The sequence below is a fragment of the Acinonyx jubatus genome, chromosome X (assembly GCF_027475565.1).
Source record: "Acinonyx jubatus isolate Ajub_Pintada_27869175 chromosome X, VMU_Ajub_asm_v1.0, whole genome shotgun sequence".
In the NCBI taxonomy this organism is placed as follows: domain Eukaryota; kingdom Metazoa; phylum Chordata; class Mammalia; order Carnivora; family Felidae; genus Acinonyx; species Acinonyx jubatus.
Genome location: NC_069389.1, coordinates 32,062,899 through 32,084,889, shown reverse-complemented (window position 1 = coordinate 32,084,889; position 21,991 = coordinate 32,062,899). Strand labels below are relative to the sequence as shown.

General features: G+C 39.9%; 2 protein-coding genes across 4 annotated transcripts in view; both read right to left on the bottom strand.

Moving 5' to 3' along the window:
* The window catches only part of PRRG1 (proline rich and Gla domain 1), a 306,130-nt gene that overhangs the window by 18,475 nt on the left and 265,664 nt on the right, over positions 1 to 21,991 (bottom strand). The window lies entirely within an intron of this gene.
* On the bottom strand, positions 241 to 21,874 carry LOC128311582 (ferritin heavy chain-like). Its single transcript, XM_053202226.1, has one exon. It carries the CDS (start codon positions 14,820 to 14,822, stop codon positions 14,274 to 14,276), a length of 549 nt encoding a protein of 182 aa, XP_053058201.1. The 5' UTR covers positions 14,823 to 21,874; the 3' UTR covers positions 241 to 14,273.

Sequence of the window (21,991 nt, the reverse complement as noted above, 5' to 3'; positions counted from 1 at the left end):
ATATAGAGAAGGGAACACATCAAAAAGGGTAGGAAGGGTAGAAATGTGTGTACAAGCTTGCAAGACTGCAAGTTGATCATGGGAGGGAAGGCCCCCTAGGTGCAGCAAAGGGAGAGAAATAAGACTACCACACCAGGAAGACCACACAGCAAAGATGATTCTCTGTAATATTTGACTTTGAAAAACAGAGGGGCTGAATTTTGTGAGTTCTTAACAATGAGCTGGACTTAAGGCCTAGAATTTTAAATTTTTTTTTCCAACGTTGATTTATTTTTGGGACAGAGAGAGACAGAGCATGAACGGGGGAGGGGCAGAGAGAGAGGGAGACACAGAATCGGAAACATGCTCCAGGCTCTGAGCCATCAGCCCAGAGCCTGATGCGGGGCTCGAACTCATGGACCGCGAGATCGTGACCTGGCTGAAGTCGGACGCTTAACCGACTGCGCCACCCAGGCGCCCCAAGGCCTAGAATTTTAAAAATCAGGGGGCTTGGCTCCATGAGAGCCTGGAGGGTGAGAGAAAGTGGAGTCCCTAACCCACAAAGAGCTAAAACAACAAACAGCCTTCTGAAATACAGCATAGAAGCAGTAGTTTGAAAAATACTTGGATCATACAGGAGGGAGAATTGTTTACTCTTCTCAATTGGAGGGGCAGGGATCCCTGAGGGTCTTCCCCAAGAACCAAGGAGCTGGAAGATACCATTTCCTTCTCCCCACCCAGTGAAGGAACCAGCAGGCAGCTGATATTCACTACCTTACTTACATCACAGCCCCAACTCTTGCAGATCTGCCCCTTTCTAGACAGGCCCAATTCAGTTGTCAGCTGGGGGTCTGCAAGGCCCCTCCTGCAGAGGGCCTCGGGCATGCAAATCTTGGTAACAGGACTGGCCAACCACCCCACAGCTCACATTGCAGATCTACCCCTTCCAATTGCTCATGGCCAGACACCAATCAAACCAGGCCAGAAGTCTGGCAGTGTGTAAGAAGCCCCAACAGGGGCCAATACCACTCCAAATTGATGCCTGCCCTAGGGAGAGGGAAAAGTAACCACACATTCCAGTCAGACTACAGACCCAGCAGTAGGCTAGGAGCAGAGAGCTGGTCTGATAAAAACTTACAATGAAAGCTTCTCAGAGGACATGGCAGGGAAAGCACCCTGCAGTTTGGTGCTACTGCATCTCTGGCAAATGCTTGGTCTGACTCAACTCAAGCCCAAGGCAGCGCCAGACTGGTCCACTAACACCACAGGGCCAAAACATTGCCACAACAGTCAAAGAAAGCTCCTGCTGATCACTGGACTGAAGGAAAAAGCAGCTGACAACAGCAAGGTGCATGCTACACACATAAGAGGTACCCCTGAAGCATCAGACTTTAGTAAGCAGGGGACAGTACATTACAGGGTGCTATAGGACCTTTTCTTTTTAAGACCACTACTTTCAAGAGGAGGAGGCATAGCTCACATTCCTAACACAGGAACAGACACAGATAGACAAAATGAGGAAACAGAGGAATATGTCTCAAATGAAAGAACAGGACAAAACCACAGCAAGAAACCTAAGTGAAATGGAGATAAGTAATATGTCTGATAGATTAAATTTAAAGTAATGCTCAAGGGCACCTGTGTGGCTTAGTCAGTTAAGTGTCCAGCTCTTGACTTAGCTTGGGTCATGATCTGATGGTTCATGAGTTTGAGCCCCATATCGGGCTCTGCACTGACAGTGCGGAGCCCACCTGGCATTCCTTCTCCCTGCCTCTCTCTCTGCCCCTCCCCAACTCTCTCACTCTCAAAATAATAATTAAAAAATGATCATAAAGATAATACTTGATTTGAGAAAAAAGTGGAGAACATTTGTGAGACCCTTAACAAAGAGATGCATAAGAATCTATCAGAAATAACACAATAAATACAGTGTAAAATACATTCGATGGAATAAACAGAAGAAGCAGAAGAACAAATCAGCAACCTGGAGAACAGGGTAATGGAAAGTAATGAAGCTGAGCAGGTGAGGGGGGAAAAAACTAGGCAAAATGAGAACAGACTTAGGGAACTGAGTGATTCCATCAAGGATAGTAACATTCACATTATAGGGATGAGAGAAAAAGAGGCAAAAAATTTATCTGAAGAAATAATATCTGAAAACTTCACAAATTGGGAAGGAAACAGAAATTCAGATGCAGGAGGAACAGAGAAACTCCAAAAAAATCAACCCAAGGAAGTCCACACCAAGACACAGAAATTGAAATGGCAACAAGTTGTGATAAAGAGAGAATTCTAAAAGCAGCAAGAGAAAATAAAATAGTTAATTAAATAGAGGGGAAAGCCTATAAGGCTATTAGCTGATTTTTCAGCAAAAACCTTGCAGGCCAGAATCAAGTGGCATGATATATTCATAATACTGAAAGGGAAAAATCTGCAGCTAAGAATATCCAGCAAGGCTATCATTCAGAATATAAGAAGAGACAAGAGTTTCCCAAACAAACTAAAGTTAAAGGAATTCATGACCAGTAAACCAGCCATATAAGAAATGATAAAGGGGATGCTCTGACTGAAAAGGAAAGACTATGAGAATAAGTAGGACACACAAAAGCAGTAAAAATAAGTACATCTATAAAAATTAGCCAAGTGACTCACAAAAACAAAGGATATAAACTAGGATACCGTATACCTAAAATGTGGTGGGGATGGGGGTAAAGCAGTAAAAAATGGGCTCAAACTTAAAAAACCACAAACTTAATATAGACTGCTATATGTAGCAGATGTTATATACGAATGGTAGCCACAAATCAAAAAATCAGTAACAGAAATGCAAAAAATAAAGACAAAGGAATCCAAATATATCACTAAAGAAAGCCAACTAATCATGAAAGAAGTGAGCAAGGGAAGAATCAGAGAGAGAACTACAAAACAACCATAAAACGAGTAACAAAATGGCAAAAAATAGATACCTATCGGTAATTACTTTGAATATAAATGTACTGAATGCTCAAAGTAAAAGACATAGCGAGATGAAATGGACAAAAAAAAAGATGCATCTATATGCAGCCTACAAAAGACTCATTTCAGACCTAAAGACACATGCAAATTAGAAGTGAAAGGATGAAGAAACATTATCATGCAAATGGATATGAAAAGAAAGCTTGGGTAGCAACAGCAATACTTACACTGGACAAAACTGACTTTAAAATAAGAGCTGTAATGAGATAAAGAGGGGTGCCTGGGTGGTTCAGTCAGTTGAGCATCTGACTCCTGATTTTGGCTCAGGTCATGATCCCAGGATTGTGGGATCAAGCCTAGATTCTCTCCATGTCTCCCTCTCTGCCCCTCTCCCCCTACTCAGTCTCTCTAAAATTAAAAAGAGAGAGAGAGAGAAAGAACACTACATACTCATTAAGGGGACGATCCAGCAAGAAGATACATTTTAAGATATTTATGCACCCAACACAGCTGCACGCAAATACATAAAACAGTTAAACATAAAGGAACTAATTGATAATAATACAATAGTAGGGGACTACAGCACCTAACTTAACATCAATGGACAGATGATCCAAACAGAAAATCAACAAGGAAACAGTGCCTGTGAAGGACACATTGGACTAGATGGATTTAATGGATATATTCAGAACATTTTTCATCCTTAAAGAGAATACATATTCTTTTCAAGTATACACAGAACATTCTCCAGAACAGATCATGTAATAGCCCATAAAACAAGTCTCAACAAACTCAAAAAGATCCAAGTCATACCATGTAACTTTTATGACCACAATGCTATGAAACTAGAAATCAACCACAAGAAAAAATCTGGTAAGAGCACAAATACATGGAGGTTAAATAACATGCTACTTGACAATCAATGGGTCAGATGTGAAATCAAAGAGTACATGGAAACAAATGAAAATGAAAACACAATGGTCCAAACTCTTTCAGATGCAGCAAAAACAGTAATAAGAGGGAAGCTTATAATAATACAGGCCTACTTCAAAAACCTAGAAAAATCTAAAAAAAAAAAAACCCCAAAACCCTAAATTTATGCCTATAGGAACAGAAAAACAAGAAAAAACAAAACCCAAAACCAGTACAAAGAAGGAAATAATAACGATGAGAGCAGAAATAAATGACATAGGAACTAGGGGAGGAGTTAAAATGGCGGAATAGTAGGGGGATCCTATGCTTGCCCTCTGCCTCAAACACAACAAAGTAAATACCAAATAATTCTGAACACCCAAGAAATTGATCTGAGGGCTCAAAGAACAAACTGCACATCTAGAGGGAGAAAAAAATGGCTACAACAGGGAAGGTAGGAGCTGTGGAGAGTTGATTTAGGGGAGAAAAGAACTGTGGGTGCTGCAGAGGGAAGGGAGCCCTGATCACGGAGAGAAGAGTGAGAAACAAAGAGTGAAAGCACATAGGGGGTTGCACAATAAAAACTCTTCCCCAAAACCAGTGACTGAGAAAGAGAGAGGGGCTGTCCTTATAAGCAGCAGAGTTCAAAGTCTGCAGTTTTACAAATGTGTGCCATCACCAGGGTCATGCCTGACAGGCTTAGTGGTGATCCTGTGGGGAGGGAGGACAGAGGCCCATTAAGTGGACAGCGTGGTCTGAGGATCCTGTGGGTTGCACGAAGAGTAATAGTTCCTCTTCTTGAAGTGCATTTGGGAGAGGCAGCACTGTCTCTCAAGGGACAGGAGAGAAGGCGGATGCCATTGAGCTGACCCATTAATTAGCATAGCATCAGAGGCACCTGCTGACCTGGAAGCCAGCTATTGGATGCGCTCTACTGTAAACTCCTAGCCTCACATGGCTGTGCGACTGCTTTTCTGCAAGAAACCAGCATGACCCAGTGTGGCAAGATCCTCCCCCAGAGGATCAATGAGTATTTGTGCCATGCCAGGTCCCTAAGATTTGGAACTTTGAAACCCAGCAACACAGTACACACAGGAGTGTGTGTACACGCACATGGACAACTCAGACATAGAATGAAGACAGGGTTCTGATGGAAGGCTGGGACAAAAGAGGGGAGATTGTACTTCTGTGAGGGCTTCCTGAACAGCAGCAGGGGCAATCACCTCTCTCCAGCATTGAGAGAAGAGGGTGATGCTATTTTCCTATTGCCCATCAGCACAGACTTCAGTGAGGAACACAGCACCCCCAGTGAAGGCTGGAGCAGTTTACATCAAGCCCTGTTCCACTGACTGCATCATGCAGGGCAAGTCTCCCTAAGAAGCAACACACAGGCCCCTCCCGCAGAACACCAGCAAAAACTCCCCACATGCACTAAGTCTACTGATCATAGAGTGCTGCAAAGCTTCAACTCTAGGGGAAATAGGATCTAGACTTTTCTAATTAGCAGACCAAAACACACCTAGTTAAAACTTGCCACAAACCAGACTAGGTCCAAATACTCCACACTGCAAGCAAGGAGAGGACTGCAGAGGACTGACAGGGAAAGAGCAACCTAAACACAACAGAGTGCACACAGCACAAACTTCTTGAAGTGCCAAGTCCTGGACAGTATATGACCTCTTCTTCATAAAGCCAGTACTCTCAAGAGCAGGAAACCTAACAGGTTTTCCTAACACAGAGAAGACAGAGATCTGGGCAAAATGCCAATATGGAGGAATTCATTCCAAAAGAACTGGAAGAGGTCATGGCCAGATATAAGTAACATGTAAGTAATATATCTGAACCAGGATTTAAAACAAAAATCATAAGGATACTAGCTGGGCTTGAGAAAAGCATAGAAGACACTACAAAATCCCTTTCTGCAGAGATAAAAGAAATAAAAACCAGCCTGGCAAAAATAAAAAATGGTATAGCCAAGATGCAAAACCAACTAAATGCAATGACAATGAGGATGGTGAAGCAGAGGAACAAATCAGAGGTACAGATCGTAAAATTATGGAAAATAATGAAGCTGAAAAGAAGAGGGAAAGAAAAGTACTGGATCATGAATGTAGACGTAGGGAACTCAGCAACTCCATAAAGCATAATAACATTCATATCATAGGAGTCCCTGAAGAAAAGAGAGAGAAAAGGGGGGAGAAGGTTTATTTGAACAAATTAAAGCTGAAAACTTCCCTAATCTGGAGAAGGTAACAGTCACCCAAATCCAAGAAACAGAGAACTCCCATCAAATTCAACAAAAGCCGGCCAAAATCAATACATACTGTAGTATACTCTGCAAAATATAGAGGTAAGGAAAGAATCCTGAAAGCAGAAAGGGAGAAGAAATCCCTAACCTACAAGGTAAGACAACTCAGGTTAGCAGTAGATCTCTCCACAGAAACATGGCAGGCCAGAAGGGACTGGCATGATATATTCAATGTGCTAAACGGGAAAAATATGCAGCCAAGAATACTTTATCCAGCAAGGCTATCATTTAGAACAGGAGAGATAAATAACATCCCAGACAAACAAAACCTAAAGGAGTTTGTGACCACTAAACCAGCCATGCAAACATATTAAAGGGGACCCTTTAAGTGGCAAAGACAAAAAGCAACAAAGACTAGAAAGGAAAAGAAAAAACCTCCAAAAACAGCAACTTTGCAAGTAACACAATGGCACTAATTTGTTATCTGTCAATAATTACTCTGAATGTAAATGAACTTAATGCTCCAGTCAAAATATACAAGGGTATCAGAATGGGTGAGAAAACAAGACCCATCTACATGCTACCTACAAGAGATACATAGGAGACCTCAAGACACCTCTAGATTGAAAGTGAGGGGATGGAGAACCATCTATCATGCTAATGGACTCCTAAAAAAGGATAGAGAAGCCACACTTATATCAGACAAACTAGACAAAACTACAATGAGATATCACCTCACACCTGTTGGAATGGCTAAAATTAAAAACACAAGAAACACTAAGTGTTGGCAAGATGTGGAGAAACAGGAACCCTTGTGCACTGTTGGGAATGCAAACTACTGCAGTTACTGCAGAAAACAGTATGGAGGCTCTTCAAAAATTAAAAAGACAATTACCATGTGATCCAGTAATTCCATAATTATTTACCCCCCCCAAAAAAAACACTAATTCAAAGAGATAAATGCACCCCTATGTTTATTGCAACATTATTTACAATAATCAAGATATGGTAAAAACCGAAGTGTCCATGGATAAAGAAGATATAGTACATCTATAAAAGAATATTACTCAGCCATAAAAAAGAATGAAATCTTGCCATTTGCAATGTCAGTGGAACTAAAGGGTGTAATGCTAAGTGAAATAAGTTAGAGAAAGACAAATACCACATGACTTCACTCATATGTGGAATTTAAGAAACAAATTAACAAAGAAAAAGGAGACAAACAAAAAACCAGACTCTTAACTATAGAGAACGCATGGTTACCAGTGGTAGGGGGGAGGGTGGGAGTATGGGTAAAATAGATGAAGGGGATTAAAAGTACACTTATCATAAAAATAAATTATAATCTTATGAGCACTTAGTAATGTATAAACATGTTGAATCACTATATTGAACATGTGAAAATAACATAACATTGTATGTTAAGTATAGTGGAATTAAAAAAAAATTTTTGAGCGTGTATGCACATATCCAACATCAGTAGAAATTAGATAGGGTTTTCAAATCTTTTTAAATATTTGCCAATTGAATAATTGTTGAAGTTACACTAAGTTTTTAGTGTGTTTGTTCCAGTATATTCATAAAGATATAATGGGATAAGTTGTTTAAGTCTGAGTATGAGTATTATTTTCCAGCATTCCAGTTTATCCCAATGTATATAGCCATGGTTGAAATCTAGGATGATAAATCAGTGCTTCACAAATGTCAGGGTACACATATTCATCACCTGGGATCTTATTAAAATGTAGATTCTGATACTGTAGGTCTGGGATGGGTCTTGGGATTTTGAATTTTAGCAGGCTCTCAGGTGAGGTTGCTGCTGCTTGCCATAGAGAACACTTTGAGGAGCAAGGTGCTCACATTGGTTTGAGTGCCTGGAATGCCTAGCTCCTGCCCCCCGAGACTGATATAATTGGCCTAGGATGTAGTCTGGTGCTAATTCTAATGTGTAAGAAAGCTTGAGAGTCTCAATGGCAAAGTGCATGATGATTTATCAATTTTAGCTATAATTTTATCAGTAGCTCTAATGTGATTCCCTTTGCCCGCTGCCTACCCTTCCTCTCATGTCAAAGTCTTTAATCCATTTTGAGTTGATTTTTGTGTCTGGTGTAATATAGGTTTCAATTTTCATTCTTATGCATGTGCATATCCAATTTTCCCAACAGTACTTATTGAGTATACTATACCTTCCCCATTATGGATTTTTGGCATCCTTGTTGAAGACTATTTGACCATATATATGTGGGTTTATTTCTGGGCTTTCTGTTTAGTTCTATTGGTCTATATGTCTGTCTTTATGCCAGTACCATATAGTTTTTATTACTGTAAGTCTGTAATATGTTTTGAATTCAGGAAGTGTGAGGCCTCCAGCTTTGTTTTTTCTCAAGACTGTTTGGTTATTTGGGTCTTTTGTGGTTCTAAATGAATTTAAGAGGAATTAATACCAATCTTTCTCAAACTCTTCCAGGAAAATGAAGAAGCAGGGACACTTCCAGACCCATTTTATGAGGCCAGTATTACTCTGATTCCAAAGCCAGAAAAAGACACTACAATAAAACTATATGCCAATATTTCTAATGAATATAAATGCAACAAATCTCAACAAACTGAATTCAACAGCACATTAAAATGATCATACATCATGACCAAGTGGGATTTATCCTTGGGGCATGAGGATAGTTGAACATAAGATAATCAATGAATGTGACACAAAACTTTGCTGAAAGAAATTAAAGAAACAAGTAAATGTAAAGATATATCTTGTTTGTGGAATAGAAGACTTAATACTGTCAAAACACCTGTGGTACCCAAAACAACCTAGAGATTCAATGTTATCCCTAAAAATCCCAATGCCATTGTTTACAGAAACAAAATCATCTATCTTTAAAAAGAGAAGAGACTCAGATAATTTTTTCAATGTTTATTTTTGTGAGAGAAAGAGATGGGGGGAGGGTCAGAGAGAGAGGGAGACAGAGGATTTGAAGTGGGTTCTGCACTGACAGCAGAAAACTCATGAACCAAGAGATCATGAGCTGAGCTGAAGTCAGACACTTAACAGACTGAGCCACCCAGGCGCCCCAAGACTCAAATAATTTTAATGTGAATTCTACTAAATCTTCTTAGAACAAAAAAAAAAAAAAACCACACCTATAATATGAAAACTATTCCAGAGCATATAAAAATGAAAATTTTTTCTCAATTTATTTTACAAGGCCAGAGTAATCAATCCTAATACCAAAACAGGACAAAGATGGTACTTATACACCTGAAAGAAAACTACATGTTAAGGTAGAGAGATACAAAATCCTAAATAGAAGTATTAGCAAGAGTGATGTCAGCAGCATGGTGTAATAAGACATCTGTTGTTTTTGCACCCCCTACCCCAAGAATCATTTAGCATCCATCCCACAGACAAAAGTGGCTTTGTGGGAGCTGTAGGATGATCCAGCTCCATATGCCAAGTGACTCAGGAAGAGTCAAACCACTCGTGCATTGGGTAAAGGGCATATAGACTTTGTTCCCAGGTATGAACCCTATAGTGGCCTGTCAACTGGCTCCCGTCCATCTTGGCCACAGTTCAGGAGTCCTTGGAAAACAATGATTTAGACAAGATCATGACCCAAGCCAAAGTACGATGCTTAATTGATTGAGCCACTCAAGTGCCCGAGCATCTGGCAAAATTTAACATTTATGATTAAAAATTCTCAACAGATTGAGTATAGAAAAGATACATCAACATAATAAAGGTCACAAAGGGCAAGCTATGACAACATCCACAATGGTGAAAGGTTGAAAGCTTTTCTACTAAGATCAGGAATGAGACAAAGGTGCTGACTCTCACCACTCATATTCATCATAATACTGGAAGTCCTAGCCAGAGCATTTAGACAAGAAAAAGAAATAAAAGGCATCCACATTGGAAAGGAAAAAAGTCAAATTATCTTTGCAGGTGATATGCTTTTATATCTAGAAAGTCTTAAATACTCCACCAAAACCTATTAGAGATAATCAATGAATCCAGAAAAGTTGCAGGATATAAAAACAAAACAGGGGTGCCTGGGTGGCCCAGTTGGTTAAGCGTCCGGCTTTGGCTCAGGTCATGATTTCGTGGTTCATGAGTTTGAGCCCTATGTCGTGCTCTGTGCTGACAGCTCGGAGCCTGGAGCCTGCTCTGGATTATGTCTCCCTCTTTTCTCTGTCCCTTCCTTGCTCATGCTCTCTTTCTCAAAAATAAACAAACATTAAAAAATAAAATAAAATAAAATAAAATAAAATAAAATAAAATAAAATAAAACAAAACACAAACAGTTGCATTTCTATATACTAACAACAAGAAAAAGAAATAAAGAAAACTATCCCATTTACATTAGCATCAAAAACAATAAAATACATAGGAATAAATTTACCAAGCAGGTGAAAGATCTGTACACTGAAAACTTTAAGAATTGCATGGAAAAAAACTGAAGACACAGATAAATGGAAAGATATCCTGTGTTCGTTGATCAGAAGAACTGATATGGTTAAAATGTCCATACTACTCAAAGCCATCTATAGATTCACTGCAACACCTATCAAAATTCCAATGACATGTTTTACAGAAATAGAAAAACAATCCTAAAATTCCTATGGACTCACAAAATACCCGGACTAGTCAGAGCAATCTCAAGAAAGAACTTAGCTGGAGGCATCATACTTCCTGAATTCAAACAATAATATAAAACTATATAATTAAAAACAGCATGATGCCAGCATTAAAAAACAGACATGCAGTCCAATGGAACATAATCAAAAGGTCAGAAATAAGCCCATGCATAAAGGGTCAACTAATATTTGACAAGGGTGCCAAGAATACTCAATGGGGAAATGACAGTGTCTTTGATAAACTGTGGTGGGAAAACTGGATAACCACATGCGCAAGAATAAAATTGGACCCCTGTCTTACACCATGCACAAAAATTAACTTGAAAAGGATTAAAGACTTAAAGTAAGACGGAAGCCAAAAAACTCCAAGGAGAGAACATAGGAAAAAAGTTCTTTCATATTGGTCCTGGAGATGATTTTCTGGATATTATACCAAAAGCACAAGCATATAAAAATGAAAAAATTTTTTCTCAATTTATTTTACAAGGCCAGAGTAATCTTAATACCTAAACAGGACAAAGATGGTACTTACACACCCGAAAGAAAACTACTTATTAAGGTAGAGAGATACAAAATCCTAAATAAAAATATTAGCAAGAGTGATGTCAGCAAAAATAAGTGGGACTATACTAATTTTAAAAACTACTGGGGCACCTGGGTGGCTCAGTCAGTTAAGTGGTGACTTTGGCTCAGGTCATGATCTCATGTTTTGTGAGTCTGAGCCCTGCATTGGGCTCTGTGCTGACAGCACGGAGCCTGGAGCCTGCTTCAGATTCTGTGTCTCCTCTCTCTGCACCTCCCTGCTTGACTCTGTCTCTGTCTCTCTCAAACATAAAACATTAAAAAATTAAAAAAAAAAAGAACCTTCTGCACAGCAAAAGACACAAACAGTAAAACAAACAAAAAGAAACTATGGAATAGAAGACAATATCTGCAAATCATATATCTGATAAGGGGCTAATTTCCATAATATATAAAGAACTTATACAACCCAACAGTAAAAAACCAAACAACCCAATTAAAAAATGGGCAGACAAAAGGTGCTCAACATCACATGTCATCAGGGAAATAAAAATCAAAGCCACAATGCAATATACCTCACATGTGTTAGAATGGCTATCATTAAAAAGACAGGAAATACCAAGTGTTGGCAAGGATGTGGAGAAAAGGAAGCCCTTGTGCGCCGTTGGTGGGAGTGCAAATTGATATAGCCAGTAAAGAAAACAGTATCGACATTCCTCAATAGATTAAAAATAGAACTACCATATGATCCAGCCATTTCTTTTCTGGGTATTCATGCCTTTCTCTATGAGAAAGAAGGAAAAGCTGCCATTTACAACAACTTAGATGAAACTTGAGGACACTATGTTATGTGAAATAAGAAAAACACAAATACTGTATTCTATCAATTATATATGGAACCAAAAAAGCCAAACTCAGAAACACAGATTAGAATGTTGATTACCACAAGCTGAAGGATTGGAGAAAATGGAGAGATGTTGATCAAATAGTACAAACTTTGGAGATCTAATGTACAGAAGGGTCATTATAGTTAACAATATAATATCCTTAAGTATTGCTAAGGGAATAAATCTTAAGAAATCTCACCACCGAAAAGAAATGGTAATTACATGAATTGATAGAGGTTTTTGCTAAGGCTTTGGTGGCAATCATTTCCCAATATATCAGTGTATCACGGTACACCTTAAAATTACACAATGCTACATACATCTCAATCATATCTCAAAAAATTATAGTAAAACAAATCAACAGTGATCAAATAAGTTTCATTCCAGGAATAAAAAGTAATTCTACACAGGAAAATCTGTTAATGTAATTCAGAACACTAGTAGATTAAAGGAGGAAATATACATGGTAATAGTATTTGGATTATAGTATTTTTTTTAACATTTATTCTGAGAGACAGAGTACACGCATGTACGTGAGCAGAAGGGCAGAGAAAGAGAGGGAGAGAGAGAATCCTAAGCAGGCCCCATGCTGTCAGTACAGAGCCTGATGTGGGGCTAGATCTCACAAGCCATGAAATCATGACCTGAGTCAAAATCAAGAGTTGGACACTTAACTGACCAAGCCACCCAGGCGCCCCGAGATTATAGTATCTTGAAAAATTATTTCCTGATTATTGTCTACCACTCTACACAAACTCTTGTTTTCTCCTTCTGGAATTTCTACTGAGTGCTTGTTATTATAGAAGGTTCTTCTATGACTATGAATTATTATTATTATGAATTATTTCTTTCTAGAAGATTCAATTTACCTCAGTCATTCTCAAATATTTTGATGTTCAGCATCTTTGTTAAATTTTCAACCCTTATACTGAACAGGGTTTATTACAAAGTGTACATAAACCCCCAAAACTAGAGGTTTTCTGATGGCAGCATGCATGCCTGGTACTGGTGGCCATTTGAAGTTGCACCTGTGTCTCCAGAGAAGCAAACCTAAAACACAGTTCCCATAGTCACTGACAACAAGGGTGAACCTGCCAATCAGTTACTCCACTCTGCCAGTTTCCAGGGTCCCCAGATTGTTACTGACAAACAATAAACATTAACATTTGTATGACTTAATCAGCTAAAAACTTCAGATGAAGTCGAAGGCTCCATTTATTTTAATCCCTGTCCAATCCCATTTTTCAATTCTTTCCCAGAAGCAACCACTATCATAAATTCTAGACCATGTTTTTTCTATACCTTTACCATATACATCCATCTACAGCAACCAGTGCCCCAAACCACCCATCTTACCCCAAACCACATAACCACACTATTCATAAGGGGAAGTGAAAGTTTTCTAATGACAATATGCATGTCCTGCACAGGGGACCAAAGGCAAATCACTCTCATATCCAGTAGGAAGCCAGCCTAAGATTAAGTTTCTCTTACCACTATTGCCCACAGTGAGCTTGTTAAAGAGGTACTCTGCCATAATGGCTTCTGGGGTCCCTTTCTTGCTATCTAGAATAAAAAAATATTAGTATTTACTTATTTTGATAAAGTAAAAGTTTTCAGGGTAAAGTAGAAGACCTCCTTTATTTTAATCCCTGCCCAATCCCATTTCCTTCACTCTTTCCCCAGATCAACCTCAGTCATAACTTTCAGGCAATGTTTTTATACTTTTACTATGCATAGGTTCCCACATTCTTCAGGGCTCTAAACCACCACCACCCACACTGCTTATGAGGGGAAGATTAATTTTGTGTTTTCCAGGGTCCCATGGAATACCTTCTCCCTCCATTTCTGGAGATCCTCAGCTGCATATGGATAGGGTTGGGTGGGTGGAGAGACTCCTGGATACCTACTATAAAACTTAAAAGGTGAAAGATGTGCATACACATCAACCAGAGACCTTTATTTATTTTGGAGCAAAATAACTTTATTGCAACCAAGTAACTTTATGGCAAAACTGGAAGGAAAAAAACTGGAACGTTTTCCAAGTGCAATACTGCAAAATGCATGCTCGGCATGGTGACCAGGGGAAGTTACCATGCACCCTGTGGCTATGGGAAGGCAGTCCCAACTCAGTTCTTGTCGCTGTTGCCCAGGGTGAGCTTGTCAAAGAGGTACTCTGCCAAGCCATCTTCCGGGGCCCCCATCTTGCGCAGGCTGGTGATGTAGCCCCCCAGCTCTTTGATGACCTTCACTTGCTCGGGCAGGTAGTTGGTCTCCAGGAAGCTGCACAGATGGGCGTCGTTCTTGTCAGTGGCCAGCTGGTGCAGGTCGAGCAGGCTCTGGTTCACGCTCTTCTCCAGGTGAAAGGCGCACTCCATGGCCTTCAGGCCACTCTCCCAGTTGTCGCGGTCAGGCTTCATGATGTCGTGGAGGCGGAGGCGGCCCCCACGCTGGTTCTGCAGCTGCATCAGCTTCTTGACACGCTCCTTCTCCTCATGGGACTGGCGCAGGAAGAACTTAGAGACATTCTCCAGGGCCACGTCATCATGGTCGAAATAGAAAGCCATCGACAGGTACACGTAGGAGGCGTAGAGCTCCAGGTTGATATGGCTGTTGATGGCGGCCTCGCATTCAGGGTGGTAGTTCTGGCGCACTTCAGAGAACGGCGCGGTGGCCATGGCTGGTGGCGCTGGCACCAAGGTCAAGGCAACTCTGAAGCGAGGACCCCGGAACAGGCAGTGGCGACGCCGAAGGCGGCGGCGGCCCCGAAGATTGCCCAGCTTGAATGGCGAGAGGAGCCAGAGGCACTCAGTGGCAATGGAGACCTCTAGGCAGCGTCCGTTGGGCTCGGACGCGGCAACAGCTCTGGGATAGAACAGAACTGGGGTCCGTTACAGGAAACGGGGGCGAGTTTCCGGTTTGGGGGAAGGGGAATAAGGGGTGTGGCGGGGCCGCGCATGCTCTGTTCCAGGTTCAGGTGGAGCCTAAGTGACGCAGGGAGACCCTGCGCTGAGCACCGTTTAAGAACTTTTTTTTTTAATGTTTATTTATTTTTGAGAAACGGAGTGAGTGAGCAAGCAAGGGAAAGATGGAGGGGCAGAGAGGGAGACACAGATTCCGAAGCAGACCCCAGGCTCTGGGCTGTCAGCACACAGCCTAGTGCAGGGCTTGAACCCAAGAACTCTAAGATCATGATGCTTAACCGACTGAGACACCCAGGCGCCCCCTGGGGTTTAAGATTTTAATTTTGCAATAATGTGTCCATTTTACAGTTACTTAATTTTATTGGTATAAAAAAGGGATCTTGAATGGATCCCTTTTATTACAGCCTGTTCCTATTCAAATATTCTCAGCCTTCTTATTCAAATTCATATTCCTATTCAAACTCATAGTTTTATTCAATTCACATTCTTATTCAAATTCTCAAAATTCTGAGTATGAATTTGGCTTTTTTGGTAACTCTGTTTCCTGTATTTTTTTTAACCTCAGAAATTGCTCAGTTTATGATCTTCTCTTTCACCTTCCTCAAATATTTCCCAAACTTTGTCCTTTCATATTTAGGAATAAAGGGCACATTTGATTAGCCTACATAATCAGCATGTATCTGATGTACAGTTGTGATGTCCATTTCACTAATAGGCTTTTCCTTGGAACGGGATTGCACAGTATGTCAATATAAAGAAGTAGTCTCCTCTTTGGGGGTACACGGCAGGGTGCTTGTAGGTAGGGTAGGGACCCTTCCTCTTGCCAAAACAAAAATGGCATTTCTGATGATGGAAAAGTAGTTATTTGTCCCTTCTAGGTAGATGTGTGCTTCTGTTTTATCCCTTCTTTTGTGCAGGTCTGCATTTGTCTCAACCTCATTCACTGTCTTTGGAGTGTAGTTTGGGGAGCCTAAAGGTCCAATACTACAAGTGCTTACTTCTAATTTAAGTAGGGTTTGGGGACATTTCAGAGCAGGGCAGATAAAACATCTGCTGTTCATAGTAGCTCTTTAATCACATGGTTGACCTGGGGACCTTCTGCAGTGTAACTGTTCAAGTTTCTATGCACATGCTTGGTTTTCTACTGCAGGTGTTTTGAGTTATCTGAATTAACTAATCTGATAGCACCCGCTTTTCCTGTCTTCCAAGAATTCCTCATAATTTCTGGTCTGATACTCATAATCCTTTTGTTTGTGTGTGTAGATTTTGTGCGTGTTTTTAGCCACCACTATGATTCAATTATCATTCTTTACTAAAAATTAAATAATTGTCTGAAAAGGTAATACATTCCCATGGGTCAAAACCACACAGCTGTCCTCTCTGCAGGCAACCAGTGTGGTATTACTTGTCACAATTAGGAGGAGGAAGAGGAAGAAAAGAAAGAATGCTGGAAACAGAAGAGAAGAAACTTTAAAATATATTCTTTAGAAGTGCCTTCTTCTCAAGTGCACATGGATCATTTACCAAGAAAAATCATATTCTGGGCCATAACCAAGTCTCAATAAATTTCAAATGATTCAAACCCTATTAACATTAAAAAAGGAAAACAAATATCTGAAATTGAAAATCTAAAGTTCTACCTTAAGGAACTAGAGAAAGAAGAGCAATATACACACAAACCAATCAGAAGGCAGGAAATGATAAAAGAACAAAAAATTCAGTGAAACACAAAACAAAAATATGTAAAACTAAATAAAGCCAAACAGAGATTCTTTGAGATTAAAAAAAAAAAAAAAGATAAATCTCTAGACAGACTGATCAGTAAAAAAAGAAGACAGAAATTACCAATATCAAGAATGAGAGAGAAGACATTACTACCAGTTATGAAAAGGGAACAATATTGCTATGACTGACTTAGGCTAATTATGATTTATCTCTAGCAACTAGATATGTTATTACTCCCCTAAACTGGGGTTCTCTTAGCAAGAAAGAAGGAGGTGAAATAGTTTTTATATCAGTAATCAACAGTTTCTGCCTCATTTCTATTCATTAGTAACTTAGAATACATTAATTCAAGCAATTACTTTCTTTTCTCTCCAATTATGTTGGTGGTAGGGCAAATCATAGTCAAACTGCCATTGAGCACAGGATTTCTAAGATAATGGAAGTGAGTAATACAAGAGCTGGCAGAGAAGGCAAAAAGAATGGTGTATATTGGAATAAATTATCTTTTTATGCTAAGTTGAAGAGATACTAAAATCCTTAGTAGATAATTATTTATCTCTGCTTTTGTCTAGAGTTTGCCCTGAGTTTTAACATTTTAAAATAGAAAATAAAGTGGGAGAGAACGGTTTTAATGAAAAACTAATATAAATTCTAGGTTAATGGGTAATTATTATTTTTGCTAGTTTATCTCATTTTAGTTATTAGTATGCACCTGAATCTTTACAATGTAATGTCTTTCAAAGTAATAAAAATGAATACCTGTAGAACTGAAAAGTTTCATTAACTTTAAATAGAACTAATTCTTTATCATCTCCTCTACCTCTTCAGACATCACTCTAGAATCATAATTAAACCTCATCAGTTTATTTAGCTTCAAGACAGCTCCCTTGAAAATGATCTTACCGTCAAACCAAACAAGTTCAGAATTGTCTAGAAGTTCAAGATGCCACTTCTCAGATAATAACAGGAAACCTCAGACTATGTCTATATTCACTCTTAACTGGCCCTATTATATTGCAAGTTTTATTAGGTTTTCTTCTCTTCAAGACATCCTGCCTTATGCTCTGGGTATATCAGCTACATGGTATGGTGCTTATAAGTACTAGATTAGTAATCAAAAGCTACAAGTTCCAATTCCAATCAGAAGTTGCATGCATCATTCGTCTTTTTGGCATTCACAATACTGGTCCAAAGATGAAAAGAATATTACCTTTGCCTGTCCCAAATGGTATTGTTTCCAAGCATTTTAAAACAATAAAATTAAAAATCTAGCTAAAAGTAGGTGCCAACCACCAATTTTTCCATTTCAATCATATCTGAACTTGAAAAAACTAAGTTGTTTCATTGGAAAACCCCTGGCATAACCATCAATTAAATTAGGAGAGAATTATGTTCAATGCAGAAGGAGGGGATGGGAAGGGAGGGAAGACACTGAATTAGGAGACCTGGGTCCTATTTTCGGCTGTACCAATCAGTATCTCGCTATGGAAAAAGGAGTAAAATGACTTCTGTGGGGCTATTTTAAAAATGAAGAGCTTAACCTATTTGGTTTTCATGGACCCTATCGATTATAAATATAATTGGTCTATTCCATGAATCTTTCTTCAACAGTGGAATGGAAAGAAAAATCAGCTTTTAGTCTATTCATGATAAGCAGTGACTGGTAGCAAATATTAGCTTTGGGAATGGGATGATACCTTAATGTTCAAATAATCATGCTGTTCTAAGTTATGGCATTAGTGCCACTCTATAAAATATACAATTCAAGAAAAGACAGAGCCCTCTTTTCTCAGTTGGTTGTTGTATGTACAGTGGAGGAGCAGATCCTCTGTTTCAGCTTGATGGTACCCAGGCTCCCAATGCAAAGGTATATGAGGTAAACAAAATTAGGCATGCAGGGCAAAAATGCCCCCCAATTTAGTACTGTACCAGAAAAGCTACTTTCACAGGAAGAAAGGGCCAAGTTAGGTAAACAGATAAATTGAGCTATAGACCACTGCTTTGCAGGTGAAGCAGCCCAGAGCGGAGATGGTTAACAAAAGAAAAGGTGCCTTGTTAACCCTGAGGTTATTCCGCCTGACTGTCTCATCCCCTAGGCTAGCTAAGTTAGACACGGCATCTCCTGTCTGCCATTAACAACCATCTGCCCATCTGCCCAACGCCAGGATTTTGTTTTATATTGACCCAAACCCCAAACACTGTATATCTTCCAAATACCCCTCTTCCCTCACATCCCCAAGTTAATGTTCACAGTTTGTCTCTTTGTGCCGCCAATCACGTTTGTAAGCCTTCTGATCTTAATAAATACAGGGCAAAGACCCTTATTTGGGGCTCCTGTCTTTTCCCAGACATACACCATCTCTCACCTTAATCCTGTGTCCTGCTCTTTTGTTGGCCAAAAGGGAACTTTAGACTTAGAGTCTATGACACCAATTTCCTTTGCCACTGATTTGATTGTATCTTGGAAGTGGCTAAATGGAATTTTATTTCTACAGTTACTGATATTCAAACTATGAGGGCCACTGTCAGCCTTGTCCTGGGGAGACTATACCCTAACACCCGTGTGGGAAGAAACCAAGGACAACCCCAAATATTAAAGGAATCAGCAGCTACCTACTATAACAGAAACTGATTTACAGTAGTGACCACACCCAGATGGGAATTTCTGAGGAGTGGGCACGAGAGGTGATTAGCTGCTGTATTTTATTAAATATACCATGAATCGAAAAGCACATTATTTTTTTATGTATTAAAAAAGGAAAAAAGGAAGGAGCGCCTGGGTGCCTCAGTCGGTTAAGCGTCCGACTTTGGCTCAGGTCATGATCTCATGGTTCATGGGTTCGAGTCCCACATCAGGCTCTGTGCTGACAGCTCAGAGCCTGGAGCCTGTTCTGTGTCTCCCTCTCTCTATGCCCCTCCCCTGCTCATGCTTTGTCTCTCAAAAATGAATGACCATTAAAAAAAAAAAAAAGGAAAAAAGGGGCACCTGTGTGGCTCAGTCAGTTAAGCATCCCATTCTTGATCTCAGCTCAGGTCATGATCTGGCTGTTGGTGAGTTCGAGTAGTGTGGAGCCTGCTTGAGATTCTGTTTCTCCTTCTCTCTGCCCATCCCCTGCTTGTGCTCTCTCTCTCTCTCTCAAAATAAACAAACAAACAAACAAAAAACCTTTAAAAAAGGGGAAAAAACATGCTTTAAACTAATCCATGATGTCACTGATAAGCTGAACTTCAATTTCAGAGAAAATGTGAATAAATGATCAGAGAATCAATGAAATATGGTAATATTTTTTTACTCACTTGTCTGAATACATCTATCAAAGTAGACACTTTTAAAATACTCATAACTGTTTAAACTTTTTGGTAATTTATTTGTGGCCTTAATAGTCTACAGTATTATGTAGACACAAAACATTAATAAAGAAAAAAATTGTCATTTTCTGTTGGATATTGTGTCATTTTACATTTCGGTCTCATTCTAAAATGGGTGGTTTCCAACTTTTTTCTTTCCCTTTTTGGAGTGGGAGGTTTAGTGTATTAGACTAAGGAATATAATTGCTTGAGAAACAGGTAAACCCCACTTCTGAATTCATAGCTAACCTCCTCCTAGCATGCTATGGGAGGCATGTGACATCATCTTTCAAATGAAGAGATGCATAACCATTTATACCAAGCAAAGTTGCTGATCTAGGTTTCTACTCACATCCCAATTTGAATGTGAAAGTTTTATTCTCATCAATTACACTGACTGATTGCAGCTCACTGTTAGATAATGTGAGTCATTTCTAACAAGGACAGTACTGTCTACCAAGTAGTTAAGCATCCCAAAGCAGCAGCACAGTGGCTGACAGGGCCACTAGAATCACTACTACACATGCTAGGCTAGTGTGTCACATTTCATGGATTCACAGTTCTTGTTTAGACCCTAAGACTTTGAACAACTGAGGGGAGCTCAGTTATTCCAAGAAAGTCAGTTACAGGATACATGTATGAAGAGAACACTAATATTTCATTCCCTGAGTGGACATCTGCTTAAGCTGTGGAATAGCTGATGTACCCCCAATACTGCACTCTATGCCCATATGAAGGGCAGGGTATATTTGAGGAAAAGCAACAGAGTCAGCGATGGTATAGATCTTTCCCGAGGCGGAAAACAAGGGTGTTCAAGGGGCACCTGGTGGCTCAATCAGTTAAGCATCTGACTTTGGCTCAGGTCATGATCTCACAATCCGTGACTTAGAGCTCTGTGCTGACAACTCAGAGCCTGGAGCCTGCTTCAGATTCTGTGTCTCCCTCTTTCTTCATGCCCTTCCCCCACTCACACTCTGTATCTCTCTCTCAAAAAATAAATAAACATTAAAAAAAAAACCAAAAACAAGGGTGTAGGAATTTTCCACTGGTTCAGTGGATACTGTGGAAAACCTGAGCCATGTTGCAGCTACTCTGCACCAGAGGGCTGTTTGCCAGGCAAAAGGCCCCAACAAGGATATGAAGCATGCATACTAGGATAGAAGCCAGCTGGGGAAGGGGTTGGTAGAGGCCAACCAACACAGGACCATAACTCCTATTTCTGGAACTGTGTTGTACAGAGGTTTCTTTTAGGACCCCCTGAAGAACACCATGCACCTCCCACCCAACTTATAATTAGGCCCACCAAAGATTTAGTGACAGACAAAAAGAGGATACAGCAATACCAGCTAACTTAGAGACCTCTGTCCCCTTCCACCTCATTCCCCCCAAAATACTAAAGGAAAGAAAATGGGAAGGGTAACGTTAAAGGGCAAATCATGCTCCTCTCTTTGCTTCATGATCTTAAGGTCAAGGTCTAGCAGGAGCTGAAGGAGCAAAGGAGAAAAAGGTGGGCATAAAGCAAAGCTAACAGGAAGTTTTAAATGGGAGAGAGTGGGGCACATGGGTGGCCTAGTTGGTTAAGTGTCCAACTTTGGCTCAGGTCATGATCTCACAGTCCGTGGGTTCAAGCCCCGCATCAGGCTCTGTGCTAACAGCTCAGAGCCTGGAGCCTACTTCAGATTCTGTGTCTCCCTCTCTCTCCGCCCCTCCCCTGCTTGCACACTTCTCTTCTCTTCTCTCTCTCAAAAGTAAATATTAAAAAATTTTAAAAAAACATAAATGGGAGAAAAGGTATGAGTTTTTATGCCCAAAAGTGCCCAGAAAGGTAGATCATATCTCCCTATCTCTAA

Excerpts from the sequence above, each read along its gene's own strand:
- LOC128311582 (XM_053202226.1), bottom strand. The coding sequence starts at position 14,822 with ATGGCCACCGCGCCGTTCTCTGAAGTGCGCCAGAACTACCACCCTGAA.